The 25,542-nt window shown below is 34.7% G+C and overlaps 1 protein-coding gene across 1 annotated transcript; it reads left to right on the top strand.

Annotated features, from left to right (window-relative positions):
- Window positions 1-475: 475 nt before the first annotated feature.
- LOC142638609 (uncharacterized) lies at window positions 476-1,212 on the top strand. The gene is made up of 3 exons (XM_075812654.1): window positions 476-481; window positions 648-726; window positions 830-1,212. Exons 1-3 carry the CDS (start codon window positions 476-478, stop codon window positions 1,210-1,212), a joined length of 468 nt encoding a protein of 155 aa, XP_075668769.1.
- The last annotated feature ends 24,330 nt before the right edge of the window (window positions 1,213-25,542 follow it).

Below are 25,542 nucleotides of genomic sequence, written 5' to 3' on the forward strand. Positions count from 1 at the left end.
GCACATAAAGTCTTGATTGAAATTTTTAATATTTTTGTATAATGTGATGGCTTATTATAATCTTATAAAACTATTTTTTTTTAAACGGAAAAACACATAATTTTTTTTTTTTGAGAAAGAACACATAATTAATTGTGGAAATTACCATTTGTCGTCAGTTCTTCGTATTTTCAACAGCAATTTGGAAGCTAATCAAACATAGCTTCTAACATATATATGGAAAAAAGTAATTACCAAAATCATAAATGCAATGTACGGAAATATAGTCCTAGATGGACAACAATTATCCTTCACTCAAAGATAAATAAATAAATAGAAAGATAACAATTACCCTTTTTGGTGTGCTAGAATATTCCGCTAAGCTGACGTTTATAAATAGACTTAAAATTTATTTCTTTCTCCAAAGAAACAGGTTAAGCTCATTAGTCATTAAAGCTCTCTCACAAAATCCGCCTGTTATTGCTTCCTCTAAAACATGAAGGTAAACCTCGTTACTCCTAAAACGCAAAACAAGCGAGTTCTGAAACTTGATTTTAATTTTATCTCTAGTCTTTAAGAAACAGCAAAAGTTTTTGGTATAATGTGTGTTTGTATGTGTGTGTTATAAATTTAGAACTAAATTCTGTGCTTTTTATCAAATGTTACAGCAAAAAATAGTGATCAAGTTGCGAAAGGACTGTGACAAATGCTTAAGAAAGGCCATGAAGATTGCCTGCAAAGCAAATGGTTTGCATCAACCACGAGAGAGAGAGAGAGAGAGAGAGAGAGAGATTGGCTTTTAAGAAACTATATATGGAGAAGGTACTTACAATGTTCATTAATTTTACAGGTGTGAACTCGGTGGCAATAGAAGGGTCTGATAGAGATCAGTTGGTGGTGATTGGTGAAGATGTTGACTCTGCTAACTTGACCTGCTCGTTAAGGATGAAGCTTTGCTATGCCGCTTTATGGAGCGTGGAAGAAGTGAAGGCAAAACCAGAACCAAAACCAGAGCCAAAACCAGAACCAGAACCAGAACCAAAACCAGAACCAGAACCAGAACCAGAACCGGAAGTTCAGAAGCCAAACAAACCCGAAAGTACATCTTCAACATGTTCTTGTGGCTGTCCTCAGTTACCCATGTGCCCTCAATATCCACCATATCCCATGTTATATGAAGCGAGAGTCTACGATTATAGTACTCCGAGTCCAAGTTACTGCCCCATCATGTGATATCCAACGTTTTCTAAAGTAAGTATTGGACAAAACAATTTAATTTTCACATGTACTATTAGGGCATGATTAATGCACAATAAAAATATTATTAATAATGGTAAATTCAAACCAGTGATATTGTTCTAATTACAACATACCAAGTAGGCAGTTCTTAAAAATGTTATAAATGTTATGTTCTTAACATTATTGTTAGGTTGTGATGTGTTAGATTTTGGATGTTTCTCTAAGTTGATCTTTTGAGCAATTGCTAGAACAATAAAGAAGCAACTGGTATATTCTTGTTAAACATATATATATATATATATATATATATATATATATATATATATATATATATATATATATATATATATATATATATGACATGGATCAAGGGAGGTTTTATGGTGCTTTTTTTAATATCTAAAGGAATATAATGTATCTGTGCATCAGTACATGGCATACTGGTCTTCACAAGCAAGATTGGCAATGGCAACAGGACTAACAATTGGGTAATGGATGCTCTGATAAGTGACATCAATGTTTCTAACAATGCAGCATTATGCAAACGTGGCTGTCTCCTCCTTTATGAACAAATGGTCTCCCAAACTCTCGGCTCTCATACTGGTTCCCTTGTTTGCTTTTGTTGCTATGGCTGCTGTAATATTAGTACTTTTTTTTTCCCTCAGTTTCCTTGTACTTTGTGATTGAAGTATCAACAACAAAATGAATGATAGACAAGTTTGATTCTCATGCTTCATCTGCTACAAGGATTATTATTATTATTTACCAAGTTGCAATGAGAAGTAACTTTGTTGTCTAGAGACTAAAAAAGGACAGAACCAAGATTTTATCTTTAAAGGCTGAAAGTATTAACAAAAAGATTTTCACCATTCAAGAATAAAATATTTAAAAAAAAAAAAAAGCAAAAACTCAAAACTAAATTTATATGTGCAAATCCAAATTAGCATCAATAATAACAAAATATAAACTAAAGAAAAATAATAATTATTTCTTAATTCATTTCAATTCAATCATATATTAAAATGAAACTTGACGTTCTTTTCAATTTTAAAATTATCTATGTTTATTTTGTATTAAATTTTGAAATAATATTCTTATCATTTCGACTCGATCATCTATTGTGAAAATTAGTTTTGACAATATTCACGACTAAAATGGTACAATATTATAATTAATTTTGACATCATGTTTAATGTTCTTATAATTAACTAAGAATTTAATTAGCATTGCCAGTAACAAAAAATAAAAAAATAAAAAGTAATCCAAACACAAAAACAGAACTTCAAACACTTATCCTCATTCTCTTAACTTTATATTCTATAATATATCTAAAATTCTTCTAAAATGTTTCCTAGTAAAAAAAAAAAAGTTTTAAAAGTACTCAAATAGATTGTTTAAATGGAGTCAAATAGAAACAAAACAACATTAATTCAAATGCCAGAGTCTAAGGGCCCATTTGGTAAAAGATTTCTAATAACGTTATTTAAATTTTGTGAAAATATGTGTGGGTAAAAAAGTATATAAAAATACGTGTTATGGTGTCTAAACAATGGTTTTCATTGTTTAAAATTCGTTACCAAACGAGACCTAAATTTTTACTTTGTACATATCTCAAACATCAAACAAGTAAGTGTCCCAAACAAAGACATTTGAGTAAGAAAACAAAAGGTTAAACACAATAATTTGAATTCAAACATGTTGATAGCAATAACAATACTTTTCTGCCACCAGAATGGACTAAATGGGCCCTTTTTCCATCTTTTGTAGGGGTCAATTTTTTGTTTTACCCAAATGTTAAAATCGTATATCTCTAAATCTACTATTTTTATAAAGAATATAAAATTTTAGGATGGACCATGACCCACTTGATCTATATAAGATTCGGTCACCATGCTTAACCATACACGTTTCGGTTAAGCATTCACATCAAATTGTCCAAAAATTCATTTCTATTTTAGTATAAAAACTTTTTTTTTTTTTTTTAATTTTACATACTCACATTTCAGAATACACTACATCAAATTATCTAGTTTATACTAAATTTCATTAAAATATCAATTTTTTCATGATTTTTAAATTGTTTCTCTAACTCTCTTCCTTCATCCTCTAGAAGTATTTTCTTCTTGATAATTAATATAGCTTTTAACAGAAAAGCCCATTAAAAATTATTTTCTTCTTGATAATTAATATAGCTTTTATTAATTGTCCTTCCTCTCTCTGAAATTTTGAACCAATATTTTGTATTATGTTAATCCCATTAAAGATATGTTCTTTATGAGGATGCGACAATTAAATGGTATTTTCTAGCAGTCGTTTATGTATCTAGGTGAGTTTGAATGTAAACTGATCAAATTAAATGGTATTTTTTTTTTGAGACAAAAATTAAATGGTAAACTGATTTGACGGTATAGTTACCTGAAAAATGTTGGTTTATATTGCAGAAATTTAATTCATTTTTGTGATAATGTAAACAAGAACAATGTGCAGATATAATCATAAAAAAAAAATAGAAAAAAAAAAAGCAAACAAATTCAATAGGTAAGAACAATATGTTATAAAAAAAAAAAAAGAGTTAAGAACAATAAATAAATTTTATAAATAAAAAGAAATTTATAAAATAATTAAGGGCCTGTTTGGATTAAGGGGGGAAGGAGGAAGAGCGGAGGGGAGTAGAATAGAATTGGCTAAAAATAGGCTAACTTTGGGCAAAATCTACTCTGCTCTACTCCTCCTCCCTCCCCCTCAATCCATACGGACCAGTAAGTAATTCAAAGACCATAAGCGTAAAGAATGAATGATTAAATACTTAGCAAGGCTTGTGTTGAACGCAATTTTCTTAAGACAAATTTTGGCCCTCACACTATTTTATCAGTGGCGCTTTAAGATTAATGGACGTCCACCTTTCAAGATATAAGAATCAACAACATGCAAAAAAAAAAAAAACTACAATTTTTGTGCACGCATAGTGATCAAAACTGTGTTTCTTTTCTCTCTTTGACTCTATGCAACTCTATGCAAATATATATATATATAATTTTTTTTTTAAGGAAAAAAGTTCAAGCTTTTGGAAAAACCAACGTTAATGAACAATGAATTCTCGATTTAAATGTGGCATATGAACAGACACACTAACCGACAATAAAACTAAATACTTTTTTATATGAAATAATAAAACTAAATACTGTACAGTAAACAAATATTTAAAAATAATACAAAAATTGTGGGTCTCAGTTAGTTCAACTGGTAAAATGTTTTATAGTTGTATAAGAGACTTGGAGTTCAATTCCTGTCTACACCAAAAACTAGTTGGTATCTTAATTTGATGATAAAAAGTTATAATCAGAAGCAAAAGCCATAGGTTAAAATTCTTTTTAAAAAATAAAATAAAATAATACAGGAATAAATAATAATTTAATATTGAACCCAAGCCAATTTAAATATGATATTAATAATCAACCAATCACTTGCTAAAACCCATTTTACAGACCAAAAAACCAACCAATATTTATGGTCTTAGTTGTTAGCCAAGACCACATATACTTGCATATATGCCACTATATCACTTACCAAGTCACCATGACTCTTACTCTTACCTGAATGTTCTCCTGACATTTACGTGGCATATAATTATCAAATTCTCTCAGAGTTGATGGTATATTCCACATTAAAAAGCAAATCATTTCTAGCATAAAAATATGACATAAGTTCAAAATGTTAAAAAGTCATGTGAAAAAATGAATTTTGAGGACAAAGTTTAGTTACAAAATTGGTTGTAGCCTAAGGCAACAACCTTACTCAATAAAATAAACGTTACTACATATTTTGAAAATCTAACCGTTAAATTATATATTTTTTCCGCTCTTAATATACATGTCAAATTTTGTGTCAATCGGATATTATTTACTATATAATCTATAAGTTTATATTTTATGCACAATTTTAAACTACAAAAACTTGCAATTTAAAAAATTTATTGATAATATAGCTATTGATCTTTAATTTTCTATAAATTTTGTAAGCATGAAAGATATAAGAAAAAGATGTAATCAAATGGTGGATTAGTCAAAATTCACCTCCAATAAAAAGATATCAAGTAAGGTTGTAGTCTAAAGTTACAACTAATTTTGTAGCTAAAATTTGTCCTTTTTATATTAGATAACTTGCTTTTATTGGTTTAGAGTGCCACTTCACATGTATTTCGAAAAGAAAATACTTAGTAACTAGACAGCAACTCCTGCAATGAAGAGGATATTTCATGATTTGTTTTCTCTTATTTTTTTGGTTTAAATATGAAATTTGATAATAGAGATTTTTTATAATTGTATTTGTATATGAAACTATTTATTCTACCATTTAAAGAAAATACGATACGGCAAGATTTTAATGGAGGGTTTAAATATATATAGAATAGAATTTAAACTCAATTAGAAAAGGAAAATGCTAAAAATACTAAAATTTTTACTACATAAAACTTACAAATTGATAGGGTAACGAATATAATTAGTGGGTTTCAACATTATCATAACTAAATATTTGAATTGTCTATTTATAATTGATGACATAATTTGTAAGATCAATGTAGTAAAATTTGTAGTACCTCAAAAAATATATATTAGAAAAATAACATTTAAAATGATGAGTCCTCAAAAAGCTTACATGACAAAATGTTATAAAATTAGCCAAAAGTCAAACTTTATATATATATATATATATATATATATATATATATATATATATATATATATATCTCGTCAAGTGAATACTCATTAGAATTAGGTGTCACAATCATGTCACAAACTAAAGATAATGTTAGAGATACAAACTATTTTACAAAAAAAATTTACAAACTGCTGATATGGTAAGTAATTATTGGTAAATGAAAAAGTGATATTAATGGTGGACTTGGATGAAAACCAATAAGAGGCTGGCCGCATCAACCTTTTGTAAATTACAATAATGAAAGATGGGAGTTGGAACCCTAAATATATTTTTAATGAAAATATCAAAAGGTGTAGTTGAACTACAAGGTTCTTGCTCAAACGTCAAAAATTGAGCATCGCTTTCAACTATTCTAGGTATTTAACAAATCATTTTGACTATGGTAAATATTATAGACAGACTTAAGGCTCGTTTGTTACTATTGTTTAAATAACAGTTTTTAATATTTAAACAACATTACACGTATTTTTACACACGTTTTTACCCACACATATCTCCAAAAAATACAAATAACATTACTAGAAATTAATGTCTTACCAAACAGCCCATAATTTCCAAGAAGAGAAAAGAGATCAGTCGTGAAGAACCTTGGGAGAGACGCACAGCCCTCACTTTCCAAAACTTGCTTGTCAACAACCGCACTTATTGAATTTGGAATTCCTTGATGCCAACATTTTCTCTAATCCAAAGGAGGTATGATTACATCTCACCATCCTCGATCCTTCCTATGTAATTGACTTCCATCACCTTTTGAAATACAGCATAAAGCTCACCGAGTGTTTGTTTGATATAGCTTTTCTTTTCTTTCTTTTTTCTTTGTTCTTTTTTGGGTTAATTTATTTAGCTTTTTCTTTTTTGTAAATGTAATTTTAAAAAAAAAATTTATATAGTACAAGTTACTTATATTTTAATCCGAAGTGGGAAAAATGCTCTAACACCCCTTGAATTCTAAGGTGGTTGCCTTGACACCTTTTGAACTTTAATATTAATCAATTTACAACTGCATTATTATTGGGCCAAATTGTAGACCAAATTCCTAACTTGCACAAAAGTATGTGACCAACATGCCACACCGTTAGAATTTATAATGCAACAGCTATACAACTTTAAATAAGATTGTATCACATAATATTTTATTATTGGGTACATATTTTGATAAATTTATTGCTGAATTACATTTATTTTATACCTTTGATGTGTCCATAATTTTAAGTTGATCAAACTTCAATAAATATATCAACTATTTAGGGATGAAGCTAGAATTTCGAGTTAGGGGGATTGAAGTATAAACAAATATATATATATATATATATATATATATATATATATATATATATGTTACTTTTTAGACCTCTTAACACAATATGTTTAACCTAATATTAAGCCAAGTTGATTAACAAATTTGTTAATTAGATCTAGGTTAAACCAGTATGTGCAAAACAGATATAATGCGGAAAACAAAGAACACACAGATCTGATGACCCAGGAAAATCTAACTGGTAAAAAACCTAGGGAGGATTTAACCTAGCTATCCTCAAAGTAAAAACAAATCCACTATGAAAGAATTGAAATTTGTACAATAAGACTTATACCACTAACATCCTATTACTACTTTGTGTAGAAAACTTACTACCACGATCACATGACAACTCCGAGTCCACGGACTACTTCTTTCTTTGATTTGCAGCAACCACAAGTTCTCCTACTTGTGACTTTAAGACTCCACTCAAAGGTTTCAAATCTTTTTTAAAGTTCTTTATGCAGCAACTGAAGCAATCATCAAGTTCTTGACGTGAATCTTGATATTGATAACTCTATGTGTGTGTATGACGGTAAACACCTCTCAAATCTTACAAAAGATTTAACACACAACTCAACAAAGACTTCTAAAATGTAGCTAGAGTTTTTCCTTTTATATTTGGAGTGAAACACTTAACCTTACATGCTATATAAGCTTGGGCTGGTTTGAGAATTCTGCATAAAAATTACTGATGCACGACTTTCGCTCGATCGATTGAGTCTAACTTTCGATCGATTGGGCCTTGCAGATTTTGAATAGTAGTTCCTGCAATCACACGATTCCAACTTTACATCAATCCAAACTTTGAGCACATCTAAACTAAGACTAAATGTTTTGATCATGGTTTGCCAACATATACAAAGTGAAGTTCTAATACATTAGTTCCTAAAGTCTTAGAACCTAACAATATATATACATATCTATATATATATATATATATAAACATATATATATTGTGCGTACCCAAAATATGGTTATTGGGCTCAACCTCTACTTTGGGCTCATCTATTTGTATCGTGGGCTTAGGATTTCTTACTATGGGTGGTCCCGTGCTCGGTGACCCAAATGCTCTCCAATTTCTGCAATCCCTCCTCTCACAAAGTTGCTCTCCTTTCTCTCTTAGTTTTGTCACTCTTTTCTATTAGTTCTCTCTCCAAAGTTTTCCGACCCTCTTACTTCTCATCCTAGTCTCTTATTTATAGTGTAAGGTTAGTGGGAATGTCATGATTATTCCTGATTATTAAGTGGAGATGGGGGGTCCAATTCCATTGTTTAGAAGTGGATGTTTCCTTTGACAAAATTTGAAATTAGGTTTCCACCTGTCTGGTGATGGAAATCGAACTGGGAACAGGTTTCTGTCTTTAGATAAAATTTGAAATTAGGTTTCCACCTGTCCAGTGATGGAGATTGAACCATGAACAGGTTTTTGTCCTTATGATAATTAGCCTCAGTTCCCCTCGCGTTCGTTGACCGGGGCTAATGAATTAACAAACGATGGAATTATAGGTACAGATACACCTGCATGGATAAACATCACCTTCGTATTAATTAATAATATACACATACAGCATTATACTAAATCGGTGCCCTCGTGTACTGATACTCAGTAATAAAATTTCTTCAGATTGTGGGAATTCCATGGTCGGGGAAGGGTTCTTTCGTCCAAATCTTCCAAATAATACGTCCCTGAGCCTGCAATAACGGTGACTCTATAGGGTCCCTCCCAAGTTGGCGCTAACTTTTCTGCGCTGACATCTCGCATATTTCCTACTACCTTCTGAAATACCAGATCTCCTGCTCCAAATTCCCTTTTCCTCACATCCCTGTTGTATTTCTAGGCAAGTTTTTTGTTGATATTCTGCCAGCCGTATAGTCACCAATTCTTGGCGCTCTTCCAACAAGTTCAGCTACTTCAGCATCAATCCCAAGTTCTTGGTGGGGTTGAATTCCGAAACCTAGGCAGTGCACAAGTTTAGCTCTGCTAGTATAATTGCTTTCGTTCTGTATGCTAGAGAGAATAGAGTTTCCCCCATGGACCTCCTTGGAGTTGTTCAGTATGCCCATAAAACATTAGGTAACTCCTCTGCCCACCTGCCCTTAACACCTTCTAATCTCCTCTTCAACCCGTTCACGATGGCCTTGTTGGTAGCCTCGGCTTGGCCATTGCTCTACAAATATGCCAGAGTGGAATACCGGTTTGTGATGTCGAGACTGCCGCAAAACTCGCAGAAAGCTTTGCTATCGAACTGCAACCCATTGTCTGATATTATAGACTCTGGTACCCCGAACCTTGTCACTATGTTTGTCCATATAAACTTCTTAACATCCACATCCCAGATGTTCGCCAACGCCTCGACCTTCGCCCACTTGGTGAAATAATCTACGGCTACTAAAATGCACCTTCGGTTCCCTGTAGCTCGGGGGAATGGACCAACGAAATCTAACCCCCACTGCGCAAAGGGCCAAGGGCTACTATTGGGATTTAAGCTCCCTGCCGGTTGGTGGATCAACGGGGCATGCTTCTGACATCGCTCCTATCTCTGCGCATACTCGGTAGCATCCATTTGCATTCGCGGCCACCAAAATCCCTAAGTCATTGCTCGGTGTGCTAAAAAACGTCCTCCCACATGACTGCCGCACACTCCTTCATGTAGCTTGGCAAGGAGTTCTTCAATCTTGCTGGGGTGCAAACACTATAGGTAGAGCCCGTCAAAAGATCTTTGATACAACTTACGATTAGCTGACAACCAATACTGAGTAGCTGTCCGGCGTACTCTTTCCGCTTCCTTCTCATCAACAAGCAATTGATCCTTAGCTAAAAAGTCAATGATCGGATTCATTCAACATGGTTCAACTGTTGTCACCTGTGAAACACCTCCCCCTGCATTGATGCTCGGTTCTGCTACTAACTCTACTTTTATTAATCGAGGAATTTCCTCGGTTGACTATGACGCTAATGTGGCCAAGGATTCAGCGTTCCAATTCTACCCCTTGGCTATCTAAACCACTCTAACGTTCAGGAAGTGGTCCATAGTTTGTCTCACCATCCGTAAGTACTCCATCATTCGGGGATCCTTGGCCTCAAAGCTTCCATGTTCCTAATTGACTATCAACCGAGAGTCTGAGTAGACCTTTACTTCTTTAGCACCTAGATCTAATACAACTATTAATCCGGCCAGCAAGGCCTCATACTTGGCTTCGTTATTAGAGGCTTTAAAGCCTAACCTAAAGGACTGCTCCAATTTTATTCCTTTTGGGGTGATGACTACTATCCCAGCTCCGGCCCCTAAAGCGCTGGATGAGCCGTCTACAAATACCTTCCACGAGATTACTTTTATAGTGCAAATGATCTCCCCCATCCTCAGGGAAAACTCTGCAACAAAATCGGTGAGGACCTGAACCTTCATCGAGCTTCTAGGCCTGTACCTAATGTCAAAAGAGCCTAGTCGAGTTCCCCATTTAGCTATTCTTCCCGTGAAATCAAATCTTTTCAGTAATGGCTGTAGAGGATACTCGGTCAACACATAAACGGTTTGAGCCTAAAAGTAGTCGGGTAGCTTCGTCGTGGCATGGACTAATGCCAGCACTAGCTTCTCCAAAGGCAAACACCTTGTCTCGATATCGACCAAGGTCTTGCTGATATAGTATATAGGCTGTTGCACACCCTAATCTCTCAGCAGCACGGCACTGACAGCATGCTTGGACACCGAGAGATACATGTATAAGTCCTCCCAAGGCCCTAGGGCTGTCAACATAAGGGCCCGCGTCAAATAGTCCTTCAAGCCTTGGAAAGCCCTCTCACACTCTTCGTTCCATTGGAATCCTTTCCATTTTTTTAGAAGTTGATAGAATGGACGGCATCGATCAGCAAATTTGGAAATGAACTGGTTAAAGGCAGCTAACATACCGGTCAGTACTTGGACCTCCTTCGGATTGCTCGACGGTTTGAGGCGTTTTATTGCTTCAATTTGATTGGGATTGACTTTTATTCCTCGAATAGTGATCAAATATCCTAGGAACTTGCTGGTCTCCACTCCAAAGGCACACTTGTCGGCATTGAGGTGCAACTTGTGCTATCGAAGTACTTTGAACACATCTTTGAGGTTACCAATATGTTACATCTCTAGTTTGCTTTTTTCCACCATATCATCAATGTAAACCTCGACTGTGTGCCCAATCTTGTCACTAAACATTCTTGTCATCATCCGTTGATATGGGGCCCCAACATTCTTTAACCCAAATGGCATCACGGTATAATGATAGTTAACATCAGAGGAAATGAATACCGTCTTCTCCTAATCCTTGGCAGCCAGGGCAATTTGATGATAACCTTGAAAAAAGTGTCCAAAAAACTCATCCTCATGTGTCTATAGGTGGCATCTACCAGCTGATTAATCTTCGGCATGGGAAACGGATCCTTTGGACATGCTTGGTTCAGGTCAGTGAAATCAACATAAACCCTCCATTTGCCATTCTTCTTTTTTACCACCACGGTATTCGCAAGCCACTCTGGAAAAAATATCTCCTTTATAGCCCCGGCTTCCTTCAATTTCTTAACCTCTTGCTTGATAGCTTCGACGTGCTCCGTAGCCGACCTCCTTGGCTTCTACTTCTTGGGAGGGTACAAAGGGCCCACGTTGAGTTTGTGAACTATGAACTCGGGGTCCACCCCGGGCACCTCGTACGGGCTCAAACGAAACACGTCCACATTCTGCACAAGGAACAGTAACATCCCCACCCTATCCTCATCCTTCATACTTGCTCTTATCATTGAAGGAAATGGGCTCCTGAGTGACTTTTAACTTCTTCTCGAATGGTTGTTTCCCCGAGAATCCTTCTATTGGGACCACAGCCAATACCCCTCTCCTTCCGGGCACCACGGTACCCCTTGAAGCGGCATGAATGACCTTTATCACTCCCAATGGTGGTGGGAGAGTGTAACACCCCAACCCAACTTTATAGTTAAACTATGTGTTTGAATAGTTAATTATTATTTTAAGCCACTTTCTTTCTATAATTAATAGAATAGTATTTAATAAACATATCATTTTATAATGTCATTGAATAAGAAGTGTAAATATTATAATTAATTGAATGGCTAATTGTATTATAAATATAAACTAAGCATGTAAAAAACTATATTAAGTGGTTTAATTTATTAGATACATAGTTGGTGTTTTAATTAGGTGTGATGCATGAGATGTTATAGTAGAAATTCCACCCACACATGCAACCAATTGAAATTCAACACATGTAAGGCCAAGACATCATGCATGTTGACACATGTTATCCCCTTAAACCCCAAAGACCAAGACTTGGCCGGCCATGCAATGAACAAGCTCCACCTAATCTCTTCTTTGACTTTTTCAAAGTAACTAGAACATCCAAGAAGCTATCTCACTCTCTATTCCCATGGGTCCAAGTAAATCAGAATTTTCTCACCTCACTTTACTCTCTTTTCTCTTAAGGAAAGAGCTAAAAGCTCTCTTGAGTCTCTCTTCTCAAACCCATGGGTCCACCCATCTAAAGAAAGATAAGTTTCATCTCATTTCTTCTTCATACTCTCTCAAAGAAACTAGAAGACTCAAAAACTCTCTCAAGCTCTCTACCTCTCATACTTTCGGGTCCAGCCACTAGGAAAGGGAAATCCTTTCATGCAAGAGTGATTCTATTTCTGTTTCCCCTCAAGAACCAGAAACTTGGTAAGGTTCTAGCTACTCTCACCTTAGAATCCATAATTTCTTCATGGAATCTTTAGTAATGGTATTTGTGGTTTGTAAAATTAGGAAATCATGAATATGTGAGGCTATATATATATATATATATATATATATATATATGCTGTTTTGAAACTATGTTGGTGATTTGTTGAAGGTAGATTAGGGTTTTTACTAATTAATGATTGTATATGATTAAGGAAGTAAGAAAAAGTTAGGATGATTACTTTTGATGTTACTGCAGGGATTTTTGTTGTATTTAATTTTGATCTAAATGGTTAAATGACTATATGTAAGTGTTTTCTAACATGTCTAATGAGTTTAAAAAAATCCCCATATGATAATAAGACTATTTGCAATTATTTTATGATTTTACAAGAAAATGTTGCAAAGCTGCCACTGTGACAGATTCTGTGTTTATGCATGATAAATTATGTATTAAATTTTATACAGTGAATTAGGAGGCTAGGAGTAGTTCTTAAAAATTCTAAGACACATATGGTTGTAATGGAAGTGGTCTCATAGCATTTGGATCAATATAAAAATAACGGTTTAATTTGTAAGTTAATTGAAATTCTGTAAGGATAGATTTAAGCATGTTATCTTGTATGATTTTTAGTAAATCATGGTTTTATGATTTAGCCCTGAAAATGATATGGAATATACTAGACATCCAGATGAGTTTCTCTGTAAAATTTCATGAAGATTGGATGTGAATTGATAGTCCAATTGTATTTTATAAATGAAGTATATGCTGCTGGAATAAAACAGTGAACAATATGGGACATGCCTAACTTTGAGGATTTAATTCTAAAGTTAGGGTGAATGATTTGAGCTATAATTTATTATGCTCATCATTTGGTATGTCTGGATCATAGTTAAATTTTGTATACCTTGGTTCAAAGTTTAGTACTCAAAGGAGGGCTTCTAAGCCATTCTACTGTTTTTTCATGTTGCCATATGAGTGTAAATGGTAATATGACCATGCTTAAAAGAGTTTATGTTTATGCATGCATTATTGCCTTAATCTCAAGCACCTTTTAAAATGAAGTTGACTCTTCTGGAGGTATGATATAAATATGAGAATGATGGTTTTGCTTTAGTTGGGTACATCATTTGTTGATGTGTGCATAATATGTTTGTGGGAACCTCATTGAGGTGAAATTAGGATTTCCTTGATTTTGGGAGATAGGCTTTGAGATGAATGTGTAAGTTTATGATAAGGAATAATTGATAGTAACAAGCTTTGATATTTGGTTTAGGTATTACCAGCCCCAAGTCTGAGCTCCTTCGACTTTAGGCTCTTTGTTCCTCTGCTTTTAGGTAAGGGATAAGTTATATGAACATTTAGTAAGTCATGAGGTTATTTTAAAGTGAATTATGCATTAAAAGCTTTTTGATTAGAGATATGGCATATAATCATGATTCAGACAAAGATATATTCGCAAGCTTTCGAAACCTTATGTATATGATTTAAGCATATTGATGCTATTACTAATTCCTATGAACATGATGTTTAAAGAAAATAATGGAAATGCTATTATTGTGAAATGTCATGCAAACTATGAATTTCAGTATGATGTATAAGTATGAAATTTTTTCAGGTAATGTCCTCTGGTGATATGAACTCGGTCAGTAGGGGTTAAATTACTAGCTTTCTATGGAAAATGTTATCTGTTTGGCCATTTAAAGCGAAGGAAATGGGGGTGCCCGTAACTCTAATCTGAATAAGGCCTTCTCCCCAATGTGTACGGACAGCGAGGAGGAATAAAACCTTAAGGGGATGTGCCATCAGGCCTCCCAAAGAGGACAATATCATGCACACGAGGGTACCGAAATGTGATGAGGCCTTCTCTGTCGTGCACGTGCACCAAGTACAGATTTATCAGATATGGACTAGCCAATAAGTTATTTATGAACATTTTTGTTTAAATGCATTATGAAAAGTTAAAAGCTCTAATGGAAAGAAGAATTTTCTAATGAAAAGAAAAGTTGTTCTTTAAAGATAAAAGTTTATGAAGTTTCATTGTGCTTTAAAGATAAAGAATCTGATGAAAAGGTTTTAGTGTTCTTTAAAGATAAAACTTCTGATGAAGGTATAAGCCTATGTTAAAAAGTCATTAGAAATCTGTTCTTTAAGAAATGTTAAGTTTTATGACTATGAAAGTTATAATATTTTATGAGAAGAAGTTTATAAAAAAAAAGTTTTCTTATTTGTTAAGATGTTTCTAATTTAAGATAAAGTTACCAATTATCTTATTTAAGTCAAAATGATTATTTTGTAATAAGACTATATATATATATGTGTGTGTGTGTGTGTGTGTGTGTGTGTGTGTGTGTGTGTGATTTTAAACAATCAATATTATATTTGGTGACTTTGTAAGAAATAAAAGAAATTCAGCTTGAAAGATTTTGGTAATATTACTTTGATAAGAAAAAGGAGAACAATTATTTTCCTATGAAAAACGTATAAGTTATTATTATGAATAGCATAAAATAATGTGCATGAAAAGATGTTCTTCTATTTAAATAATCGTAAAATGAAATGATTTGATTTACATGCATTCTTATTAAATTCTTATGTATCTTATCCTTACTGAGCTGTGTAGCTTACCCCTCCCACTCTTTTAGTCAACAGGTTTTATTTTGGAGCAGAGGGAGCCTTAGTCGAGTTTTGAAAGAAGCTAGTCTTAGTATTAAAAGTATAGATCCCAAATAAAAAATTTGATGGTTAGCTTTGTAGTGTTGTGTATTTTAAGGTCTAATGGAAGTTGTGTACCTTAAAATATTAAGAGATGTATTATGGGAAATTTAGAATTTAAATAACTTGTGGATTGTGTAATCTTTTGAAGTACTATGTACATGCTCTGAATATCGAGTGAGAAGTCATATCAAGAAGTAAAGAAACAAGAATGAAAAGAAAGAGGGAAGCTTTTGTAAAAGTTAAGTTGGTTCTTGTTAATATCAGGTTTAAGCTTAATATTAGCACGCCGGTCTGTTAGGATTTGTGCCCTTAAATCCTATTGTATGATGCTATGTATGATATTATGTATGACATTATGTATGACTTAATATTGTGTTTGATAAAGTTATTTTATTATTATCTAAAATAATGGTAACATGAATATGGGACATTATCATATAGTTCATGAGATGCATTGTATGTGATTTATGTGAAAAGTCACAGAAGATGTAAATCACAAGTTCTTTGTAAACTCAGAATTTATAGTTCGTAGTCGGTGATGAAATTGAGCATTTCATCTGCGAAGACTATAACGTGTCAACTAAGATGATTTGTCTTGATCATGGAAATGAAGACTTCTAGTTGATATGTTGATATGTTTTAAGAGTTAAGACATATTGAACAGGACCGCTGTGAGATTTATTATTCTCCTAATGACTGTCAAATGAATAATAAATCTCACGACTTCTATTTGCATGAACTCTTAATCCTGAGAGAATAATGGACCTGATCATGAAGTGTAGGTTGCTTTGATATATCAGGAGTGAGATCTGAAGTGACGGTCAAAACCTCAGTATGTTGGGCAGCCACATTTAGTGTTGATGGAACATATATTCTCAAGATGGAATTCATAGTCTCTTGATGGAGATATAAAATATTCCCTTGAGATAAGTTTAATGGTTTCAGTTATTCAGAGAGTTAGGCCTAACCACTTTAATAAGAAATTACTAAAGTATATATTTATGAAATTGGATTTCATAAATATATAATGAATAACTTTAAAGAATTAAACCGGGTACTCAAGGATAAGATGTAGTAATTTATAAAGTGGCAGTCTACATTTATGACTTTGTGTTACTACGAATATTTTATGAAGGGGTTACGTGTATAATAAAGTCTTGGGATATAATTTATTAATAAGGCCTAGAGTGCAATTATATTTATATAGTGGTATTAAATATAATTAATGGTAACTTTGGACTTGTCAAGAGTTGACGGAAAAGCCCAAGGCCCATTGGAGCTAGTGTCTTATTGGTCCCTTTTGGTCCCACTCCAAGCCACACACTAAAGCCCAATTGGAAAGGCCCAATAGGCCAGCCCAATTAGATAATCAGTTAGTTATAAAGGGAGAAACATACAGAATTTTTATTAGAAGAGATTAGAAAAGAAATAAGAAACGGTGTGTGAGAGAGTGTGAGACACACTTTCATTCTCCCTTTGAAAAACTGATTGAGAGACCACACATCTTGGGCGTAAAGTGGAATTGGAGTGAAGATTAAAAGTGTTCCCAAGTGCTTCTAATCTTTGTTTTGAATTTCTCCACACCAAGGTACGCTATCTTGTTCTTAAATTCTGAAATTTACATTGTGCACGTTATCAATCATGAATGAAATAGATCCTAGTTCGTTGCTTCCGCTGTGGGTTTTGTATGAGATACAAAACCAGAATTTTTCCTTCAATTGGTATCGAAGCCAGGTTTTCATATCATGATTGTATAGCGTGTGATTGAGTTTTAGAATTTTAGAAAACCGTTATCTTTGTCTTTCAATTTTCTGCATCTTTTGGATATAATGAAGAGAATTGTATCACTTGTGTATATATATTTATATGTGTATATATATATATATACACATATAAGAATATATATATTTTTGTTGATTAAGTGCCGTGTTCTTAGTTTTGTCCATGGAGATTTTAGTTATCAAACAGTTAGGATTGAAAAGCATTGTTTTGTGGCATACGGTGTCTTTGTGATACACCAATACAGAATGGAAACAACTGTTTTATAACTATTTTTGTTTGCACCGCTTGGTCTATTATTTTCATGGCATGGATTTAATGCAATTGCATGGCTTCCATGGCTTGACTTTAATTGGCTTGGTGAATGTAATTGCATGGCTTCCATGGCTTGACTTTAATGCTTGGCTATCTTGTGTTTTTAGAGATTGAATTCCTATAAAGCATTCTAAGCATCTGATGGTTACGTGTGTGCATATAAATATATGAATCCTTGGTTGGCATTTAGTGCATGTTTTGGCTTATTTTCATAAGTGTCATGTACTTTGTTTTATAAGGATTATGCATGCCAACAACCAAGCCATGCAATCCGTACAAAAAAAAAAAAAAATATATATATATATATATATATATACAATGTAATAATTATATATTATATATATTAATTTGTATATTATATTATATATAATATAATATGGATTTTTATATATAATAAGGATTTTTATTACGTTATATATATTTATATATGTTAATGCTAGTTTAATGAAATTTATTCCTAATTAGATTAGGATTATATTTTTTCACGTGTCTAGCATTATTATGGTTCTTGACCTTAAAAACCTTTATTTTAAAATATCTAGTGGGAGAGAGATACAAGGGTTGGATCTCATGGCCTCCATTGTTGGTTCAAAGTAGTGTGAAATATATACTTTGTCTTTGCCTCGAGCTTGGCATTCCATGCGGAGAGTATTTATTTCATGGTCCTACAAGATTGAATTTCTTGGTTTATAGTGGTTTGGTAAACACCTTGTCTTAGCTTCGAGTTTTGCATTCCATGCGGAGGGTGTTTTATCATGGTACTACAAAATAAGGATGTTAAGGAGATGAAATGTGGTTACACATGATTCTAGACAATGGTATACACTAGACTAAGTATTATAGTATCATCTATGCTTAGTTCTTGCTATTATTACTTAGAGGCTAAATGTAAAACGGCATATTATTAGTGTTTGATAAGAGTTATCATGATAGCACTAGTAATGAGAATTGTTCTCAATCAATCATAGTATTTTATGTTCACTCTATGCTGAGGGATATTGAATATGAGATTGGGTTGTCGTTGCATATATTATTTTATGGTTTTGTTAAGGTTCCATATTATATGCTTATATGCTAAATTGATAATGTCCAGTTTACTTATTATACTCCTGTTTATTATTTTCAGATTTTGTCATGGCATCATTTAGCCCACTTGTGTCTATTCTTAACCAAAACAAACTGACTGGATCCAACTATGTTGATTGGAAAAGAAATTTGGACATTATTCTTACTGCTGAAGAGCACAAATATGTGCTTACTCAACCATGTCCCACCTTTCCTTCATTAGATGCTCCTCTTGAGGAAAAACAGCGATATGATCATTGTCAGAAATCTAATGAGATGGCCAAGTGCTACATCCTAGCATCTATCTCAAATGTTCTACAGCATCAAATGCAGGATGTAGAACTTGCTTCGAACATAATGCATAGTCTGAAGGAGATGTTTGGTGAGCAAGGCTGTTCTGCAAGGCAAGAAACCATGAGGCAAATTTATAATACCAAAATGGCTGCAGGAAGTTCAGTGAGAGAGCATTGTCTTAGGATGATTGCTAATCTGAACACATTAGAAGTTTTAGGTGCCGACATTGATGGAGAATCCCAAGTGGATATGATACTCCAGTCACTACCAGAATCATTCAAGGAATTCAAACTCAATTATAATATGAACAAAAAGATTTATTCCTTGTCTGAATTAATGAATGAGTTAGTGGCGGCATAAGGCATCCTTGGTACTTCTAGTGTTGAAGCCAATGTGGGTGAAGATTCTACTTCTCAACCTAAGTCGAAAGGCAAGGGTAAGAAGAAGAAGAAGAAGGACTTCACTAAGAAAGATGGTAAACAAATTGCTTTAGGGGTTGCCAACAAAGGAAAGAAAACCAAAGGAAAGTGTTTCCATTGTGGTGAGAAAGGACATTGGAAGAGGAATTGTCCAACATTCAAGGCTGCCAAGAATAAGGGTATGAAAAGTTCATTTCTTCTTGAAATATGTTTGGTATAGAATCCAACAGATTCCTGGTGTGTGGATTCAGGTTGTACTAATCATATCTGCAATTCTTTGCAGGGGTTCCAGGAGACCAGAAAGTTGAATGAGGGAGAACTATTTCTTAATTTGGGTTATGGGAGCAAGATTCCGGTTGAAGCTGTTGGAGTGTTTAATTTTTGTTTTAAGTCTAGAGTTTTAATATTGGAAGACTGTTTGTATGTACCTAATGTTCGTAGGAATTTAATTTCTGCAACTTACTTAGGTAAACATGGGTATTGTGTTATCCTGAAAGACAATGTTGTAATAAAGAAGGATAAAATGTTTATCTGTTTTGGCAATATTGTGGATGGTCTTTATATTTTAACTCCTGATAAGCATGAATTATACAATTCTGAATTAGATAGTAACTCTCATGTGAAATCATTAAAGAGAAAGTTTCCTTCTACTAGTGATGCATATCTATGGCACTTGCGTTTAGGTCATATTAATTCAAGTAGGATTCAAAGACTAATCAAAGATGGACTATTACAGCCATGGACTTTGATGGTTTTCCAGTTTGCGAATCTTGTTTGGAAGGTAAGATGACCAAACGACCTTTTAATGCAAAAGGTAGAAGGGCACAAGATTTGCTAGAAATAGTACATTCAGATGTATGTGGTCCTATGTCAATCCAAGCAAGAGGTGGCTATGAGTATTTCATTACTTTTACTGATGATTACTCTAGATTTGGTTATGTGTACCTAATGAAACGGAAGTCTGAAGCCTTTGAAAAGTTCAAAGAGTTTAGGGCTGAAGTTGAAAATCAATTGGGTAAACACATAAAGGCCATTCGATCTGATCGAGGTGGCGAATACCTTCTTGGTGATTTTAAGGATTACTTGACTGAAAATGAGATTATATCCCGGTTATTTGCACTTGAAACTCCACAACAAAATGGTGTGAAAAGAAGGAATTTGACTCTTTTAGATATGGTTAGTTCCATGTTGAGTTATTCGACTCTACCAATTTCTTTTTGGGGATATGCCTTAAATACTGCAATGTATCTTCTGAATTTAGTACCTTCGAAGTCTATTCCTAAAACACCTGTAGAGTTGTGGAATGGGCGTAAGCCTAGTATGAGACATCTCCACATTTGGGGTTGTCCAGCACATGTGTTGAAAGGAAAGTCTGACAAGTTACAGTCTAAAACGGAAGTGGTATTTTTTGTAGAGTATCCAAAAGGAACAGTTGGAGGTTTATTCTATAGTCATAAGGATAATAAAGTGTTTGTTAGCACAAATGCCAAATTCTTAAAAAATGACTATATGAATAATTTTACTCCGAGAAGTAGAGTTGTCTTGGCTGAAATGAATGAACTTGTAGTTGAACAACCAATGGATGAAATTAGGGATGATGTGACTGTATTAGATACACCACTAGATACTACTCATGAGATGTCTAGTACACAGGTGCCTCGTCGTAGTGGGAGAATTGTTCGGCCTCCTATAAGATTCGTAGGTTTAGGAGAAACTTTTGAGGCTATCTCAGAAGAGGCTGAATCGGATCCTTACACTTATGATGAAGCAATAAATGATATAGATGCACATCATTGGGTCCAAGTTATGAAATCTGAATTGGATTCTATGAATTCAAATCATATATAGGATCTTTTAAAGGCGCCTAATGGCATTAAACCTGTTGGTTGCAAATGGGTTTACAAGAGGAAGAGAGGGATAGATGGAAATGTTGAAACCTTTAAAGCAAGACTAGTGGCGAAAGGGTATACACAAAAAGAAGGTATTGATTATGATGAAACTTTTTTGCCAATAGCCATGCTTAAATCTATCAGAATTCTCTTATCTATTGCTGCTCATTATGATTATGAGATTTGGCAAATGGATGTCAAGACTGCATTTCTTAATGGCAATCTTGAAGAAGAAATATACATGTTGCAACCAGAAGGTTTCATAGCGAAGAACCAAGAGCATATGGTATGCAAGTTGAATAGGTCCATTTATGGACTTAAACAAGCATCTAGGTCATGGAACATCAGATTTGATCAAGCAATCAAGTCATTTGGTTTTGAACAAAATCTTGATGAACCATGTGTGTACAAAAGGCATCGAGACAAAGTAGTAATGTTCCTGGTGCTTTGTGTTGATGATATTCTACTCATTGGGAATGATGTAGAGGTAATGTCATCGGTTAAAGTTTGGTTGTCAAGCCAATTTGATATGAAGGACTTGGGTGAGGCTAACTTTATTCTAGGGATCAAGCTTTGGCGAGATCGCAAGAATAAGATGTTAGGCTTATCACAAGCTGGATATATAGATAAGGTTTCAGAACGGTTTAGCATGCAAAACTCCAAGAAAGGATTGCTTCCTTTTAGACATGGAGTTCCTGCAATGCCTCTGTCTGATGACCAAAGGCCTAAGACTCAAGAGGAAGAAAATATGATGAAACAAGTTCCTTATACTTCTGCAGTGGGAAGTCTCATGTATGCCATGCTTTGTACTAGACTAGATATTTGTTGTTCAGTTGGCATGGTCAGCCGATATCAATCAAATCCAGGACCAAAACATTGGCAAGCTGTAAAGCATATTCTCAAGTATCTTAGGAGAACGTGAGATTATATGCTTGTTTACCATAGTGATGATTTGATTCCCATTGGCTATACAGATTCAGATTTTCAATCAGATCTAGATTTCAGAAAATTCACTTCAGGATGTGTTTTCACCTTAGGAGGTGGAGCCATAAGTTGGAGGAGTGTTAAGCAATCTTGTATTGCGGACTCCACCATGGAAGCCAAGTACGTTGCTGCTTGTGAAGCAGCAAAGGAGGCTGTTTGGCTTAAGAAATTCCTTTCTGATCTTGGTGTTGTGAGAATGGAGCAAGTTCCCAACACATTGTTCTGTGACAATAGTGGAGCGGTTGCACAATCCAAAGATCCAAGGAATCACAAGAAAGGAAAGCACATTGAGAGGAAGTACCACATCATTCGAGACATTGTTGCTCTTGGAGATGTTGTGGTAGCAAAGATTGAAAGTGCAAATAATCTAGCAGATCCCTTTACCAAAGTCTTGCCTCAAAGAACTTTCGAGTCACATTTAGAGGGAATGGGAGTTAGATTAGTGCACAATAGTCTTTAGGGCAAGTGGGAGATTGTTAGGATTAGTGCCCTTAAATCCTATTGTATGATGCTATGTATGATATTATGTATGACATTATGTATGACTTAATATTGTGATTGATAAAGTTATTTTATTATTATCTAAAATAATGGTAACATGAATATGGGACATTATCATATAGTTCATGAGATGCATTGTATGTGATTTATGTGAAAAGTCACAGAAGATGTAAATCACAAGTTCTTTGTAAACTCAGAATTTATAGTTCGTAGTCGGTGATGAAATTGGGCATTTCATCTGCGAAGACTATAACATGTCAACTAAGATGATTTGTCTTGATCATGGAAGTGAAGACTTCTAGTTGATATGTTGATATGTTTTAAGAGTTAAGACATATTGAACAGGACCGCTGTGAGATTTATTACTCTCCTAATGACTGTCAAATGAATAATAAACCTCACGACTTCTATTTACATGAACTCTTAATCCTGAGAGAATAATGGACATGATCATGAAGTGTAGGTTGCTTTGATATATCAGGAGTGAGATCTGAAGTGACGGTCAAAACTTCAGTATGTTGGGCAGCCACATTTAGTGTTGATGGAACATATATTTTCAAGATGGAATTCATAGTCTCTTGATGGAGATATAAAATATTCCCTTGAGATAAGTTTAATGGTTTCAGTTATTCAGAGAGTTAGGCCTAACCACTTTAGTAAGAAATTACTAAAGTATATATATTATGAAATTGGATTTTATAAATATATAATGAATAACTTTAAAGAATTAAACCGGGTACTCAAGGATAAGATGTAGTAATTTACAAAGTGGCAGTCTACATTTATGACTTTGTGTTACTACGAATATTTTATGAAGGGGTTACGTGTATAATAAAGTCTTGGGATATAATTTATTAATAAGGCCTAGAGTGCAATTATATTTATATAGTGGTATTAAATATAATTAATGGTAACTTTGGACTTGTCAAGAGTTGACGGAAAAGCCCAAGGCCCATTGGAGCTAGTGTCTTATTGGTCCCTTTTGGTCCCACTCCAAGCCACACACTAAAGCCCAATTGGAAAGGCCCAATAGGCCAGCCCAATTAGATAATCAGTTAGTTATAAAGGGAGAAACATACAGCATTTTTATTAGAAGAGATTAGAAAAGAAATAAGAAACGGTGTGTGAGAGAGTGTGAGACACACTTTCATTCTCCCTTTGAAAAACTGATTGAGAGACCACACATCTTGGGCGTAAAGTGGAATTGGAGTGAAGATTAAAAGTGTTCCCAAGTGCTTCTAATCTTTGTTTTGAATTTCTCCACACCAAGGTACGCTATCTTGTTCTTAAATTATGAAATTTACATTATGCACGTTATCAATCATGAATGAAAGAGATCCTAATTCGTTGCTTCCGCTCTCGGTTTTGTATGAGATACAAAACCAAAATTTTTCCTTCACGGTCATGGTCACAAATCTGGGTATTGGGTTTGGGACGTGGTAAAGAGGGCTTCCTCGAGGCCGAGCTCCCTGTCCAGCATCCTGATTCCTCGGGTCTACCACAAACTCTTTCAAGTACCCTGCTTTCACCAGCTACTCTAGATGGTCTTGCTGCACTCTGCATTCCTCCGTGGCATGCCCCTTGTCTTTATGGTAAGTACAGTATAGGTTTTGGTTTCTTTTCGACGAGTCACCTCCCATCTTATTCGGCCATCGAAAGTATGGCTCGTTTTTTATCCGATCTACAATTTTGTGCACTGGCTCTTTGAACGTCACGTTTACCTCCTCAACCTGTGTGCCCGGCTCCCGAATCCTCAAATCCCTCCGGGGCCTTGATTGAAAACCCCCCTGTTGAGGCTAGCTCACGATTGGAGTTTTGCCCTTGTTTTGCTGCTGGTCGTTCTCTAACCTCTTGTACTCTTTAATGCGCCTCATCAGCTGCCTTATATCCTTGGGTAGCCTCCTTGTCAATGAGTCTCTTAGTTTGAAGTCCTCGGGCAACCCTAACCGAAAGGTACTCGCTGCGATTTTCTCATTACCTCCGCCGATTTCATTATACAGTTCCTAATATTGATTAGCAAAGCTGCAGATGGTTTCCCTTGCCCCCATTTTCATCAATAGTAATGCATCTATGGGTTGCGGAACTCAGTTTCATGTCGTGAACCAGACACCAAACTCTTGAATCAACTCGAAAAAACTGTGAATCAAGCATTTCCTTAACCCATTGAACCACCTCAAAGCAGTGGGACCAAGACTCGAAGGAAATGCCTTACACATCAGTGCATCATTATGAGTGTGTAAAGACATCATTTGAATGTAATGACTTACATGTTCCACCAGGTCCGTCTTCCCATTGTAAGAATTGAACGGCGGCCATGTAAATCTGCTTGACATAGGGGCTCATTCAATGTCCCTTGAAAATGGTGATCGGGCAGCTCGGCGTAATGCGTGGCCCATAGTATCCATGGCAGCATTTCAGGGTTTTCGTTCCTCTGGAGAAATCGAGTCCCCGTCTGCATACTCCCACAAGCGATCCTGGTGTCGATGAGATCCAGACTGGTGGGACCCGGCCCCATAGCGACCTCCCACACCAGCCGACCCTTCTCCTCTCTCCTCATGGTCCCTTCTCTGGCGCCTACCTCTCACTTTGAACTCCAAATCCTTCACCAACCCACGTAGACGCTCAAGTTCCTTGTCCC

Source organism: Castanea sativa, chromosome 6, assembly GCF_040712315.1.
Source record: "Castanea sativa cultivar Marrone di Chiusa Pesio chromosome 6, ASM4071231v1".
Classification (NCBI taxonomy): Eukaryota; Viridiplantae; Streptophyta; class Magnoliopsida; order Fagales; family Fagaceae; genus Castanea; species Castanea sativa.

Coding starts and splice junctions, on each gene's coding strand:
- LOC142638609 (XM_075812654.1), top strand. Junction 727..829: donor GATTGCCTGCAAAGCAAATG/GTTTGCATCAAC, acceptor TTAATTTTACAG/GTGTGAACTCGGTGGCAATA.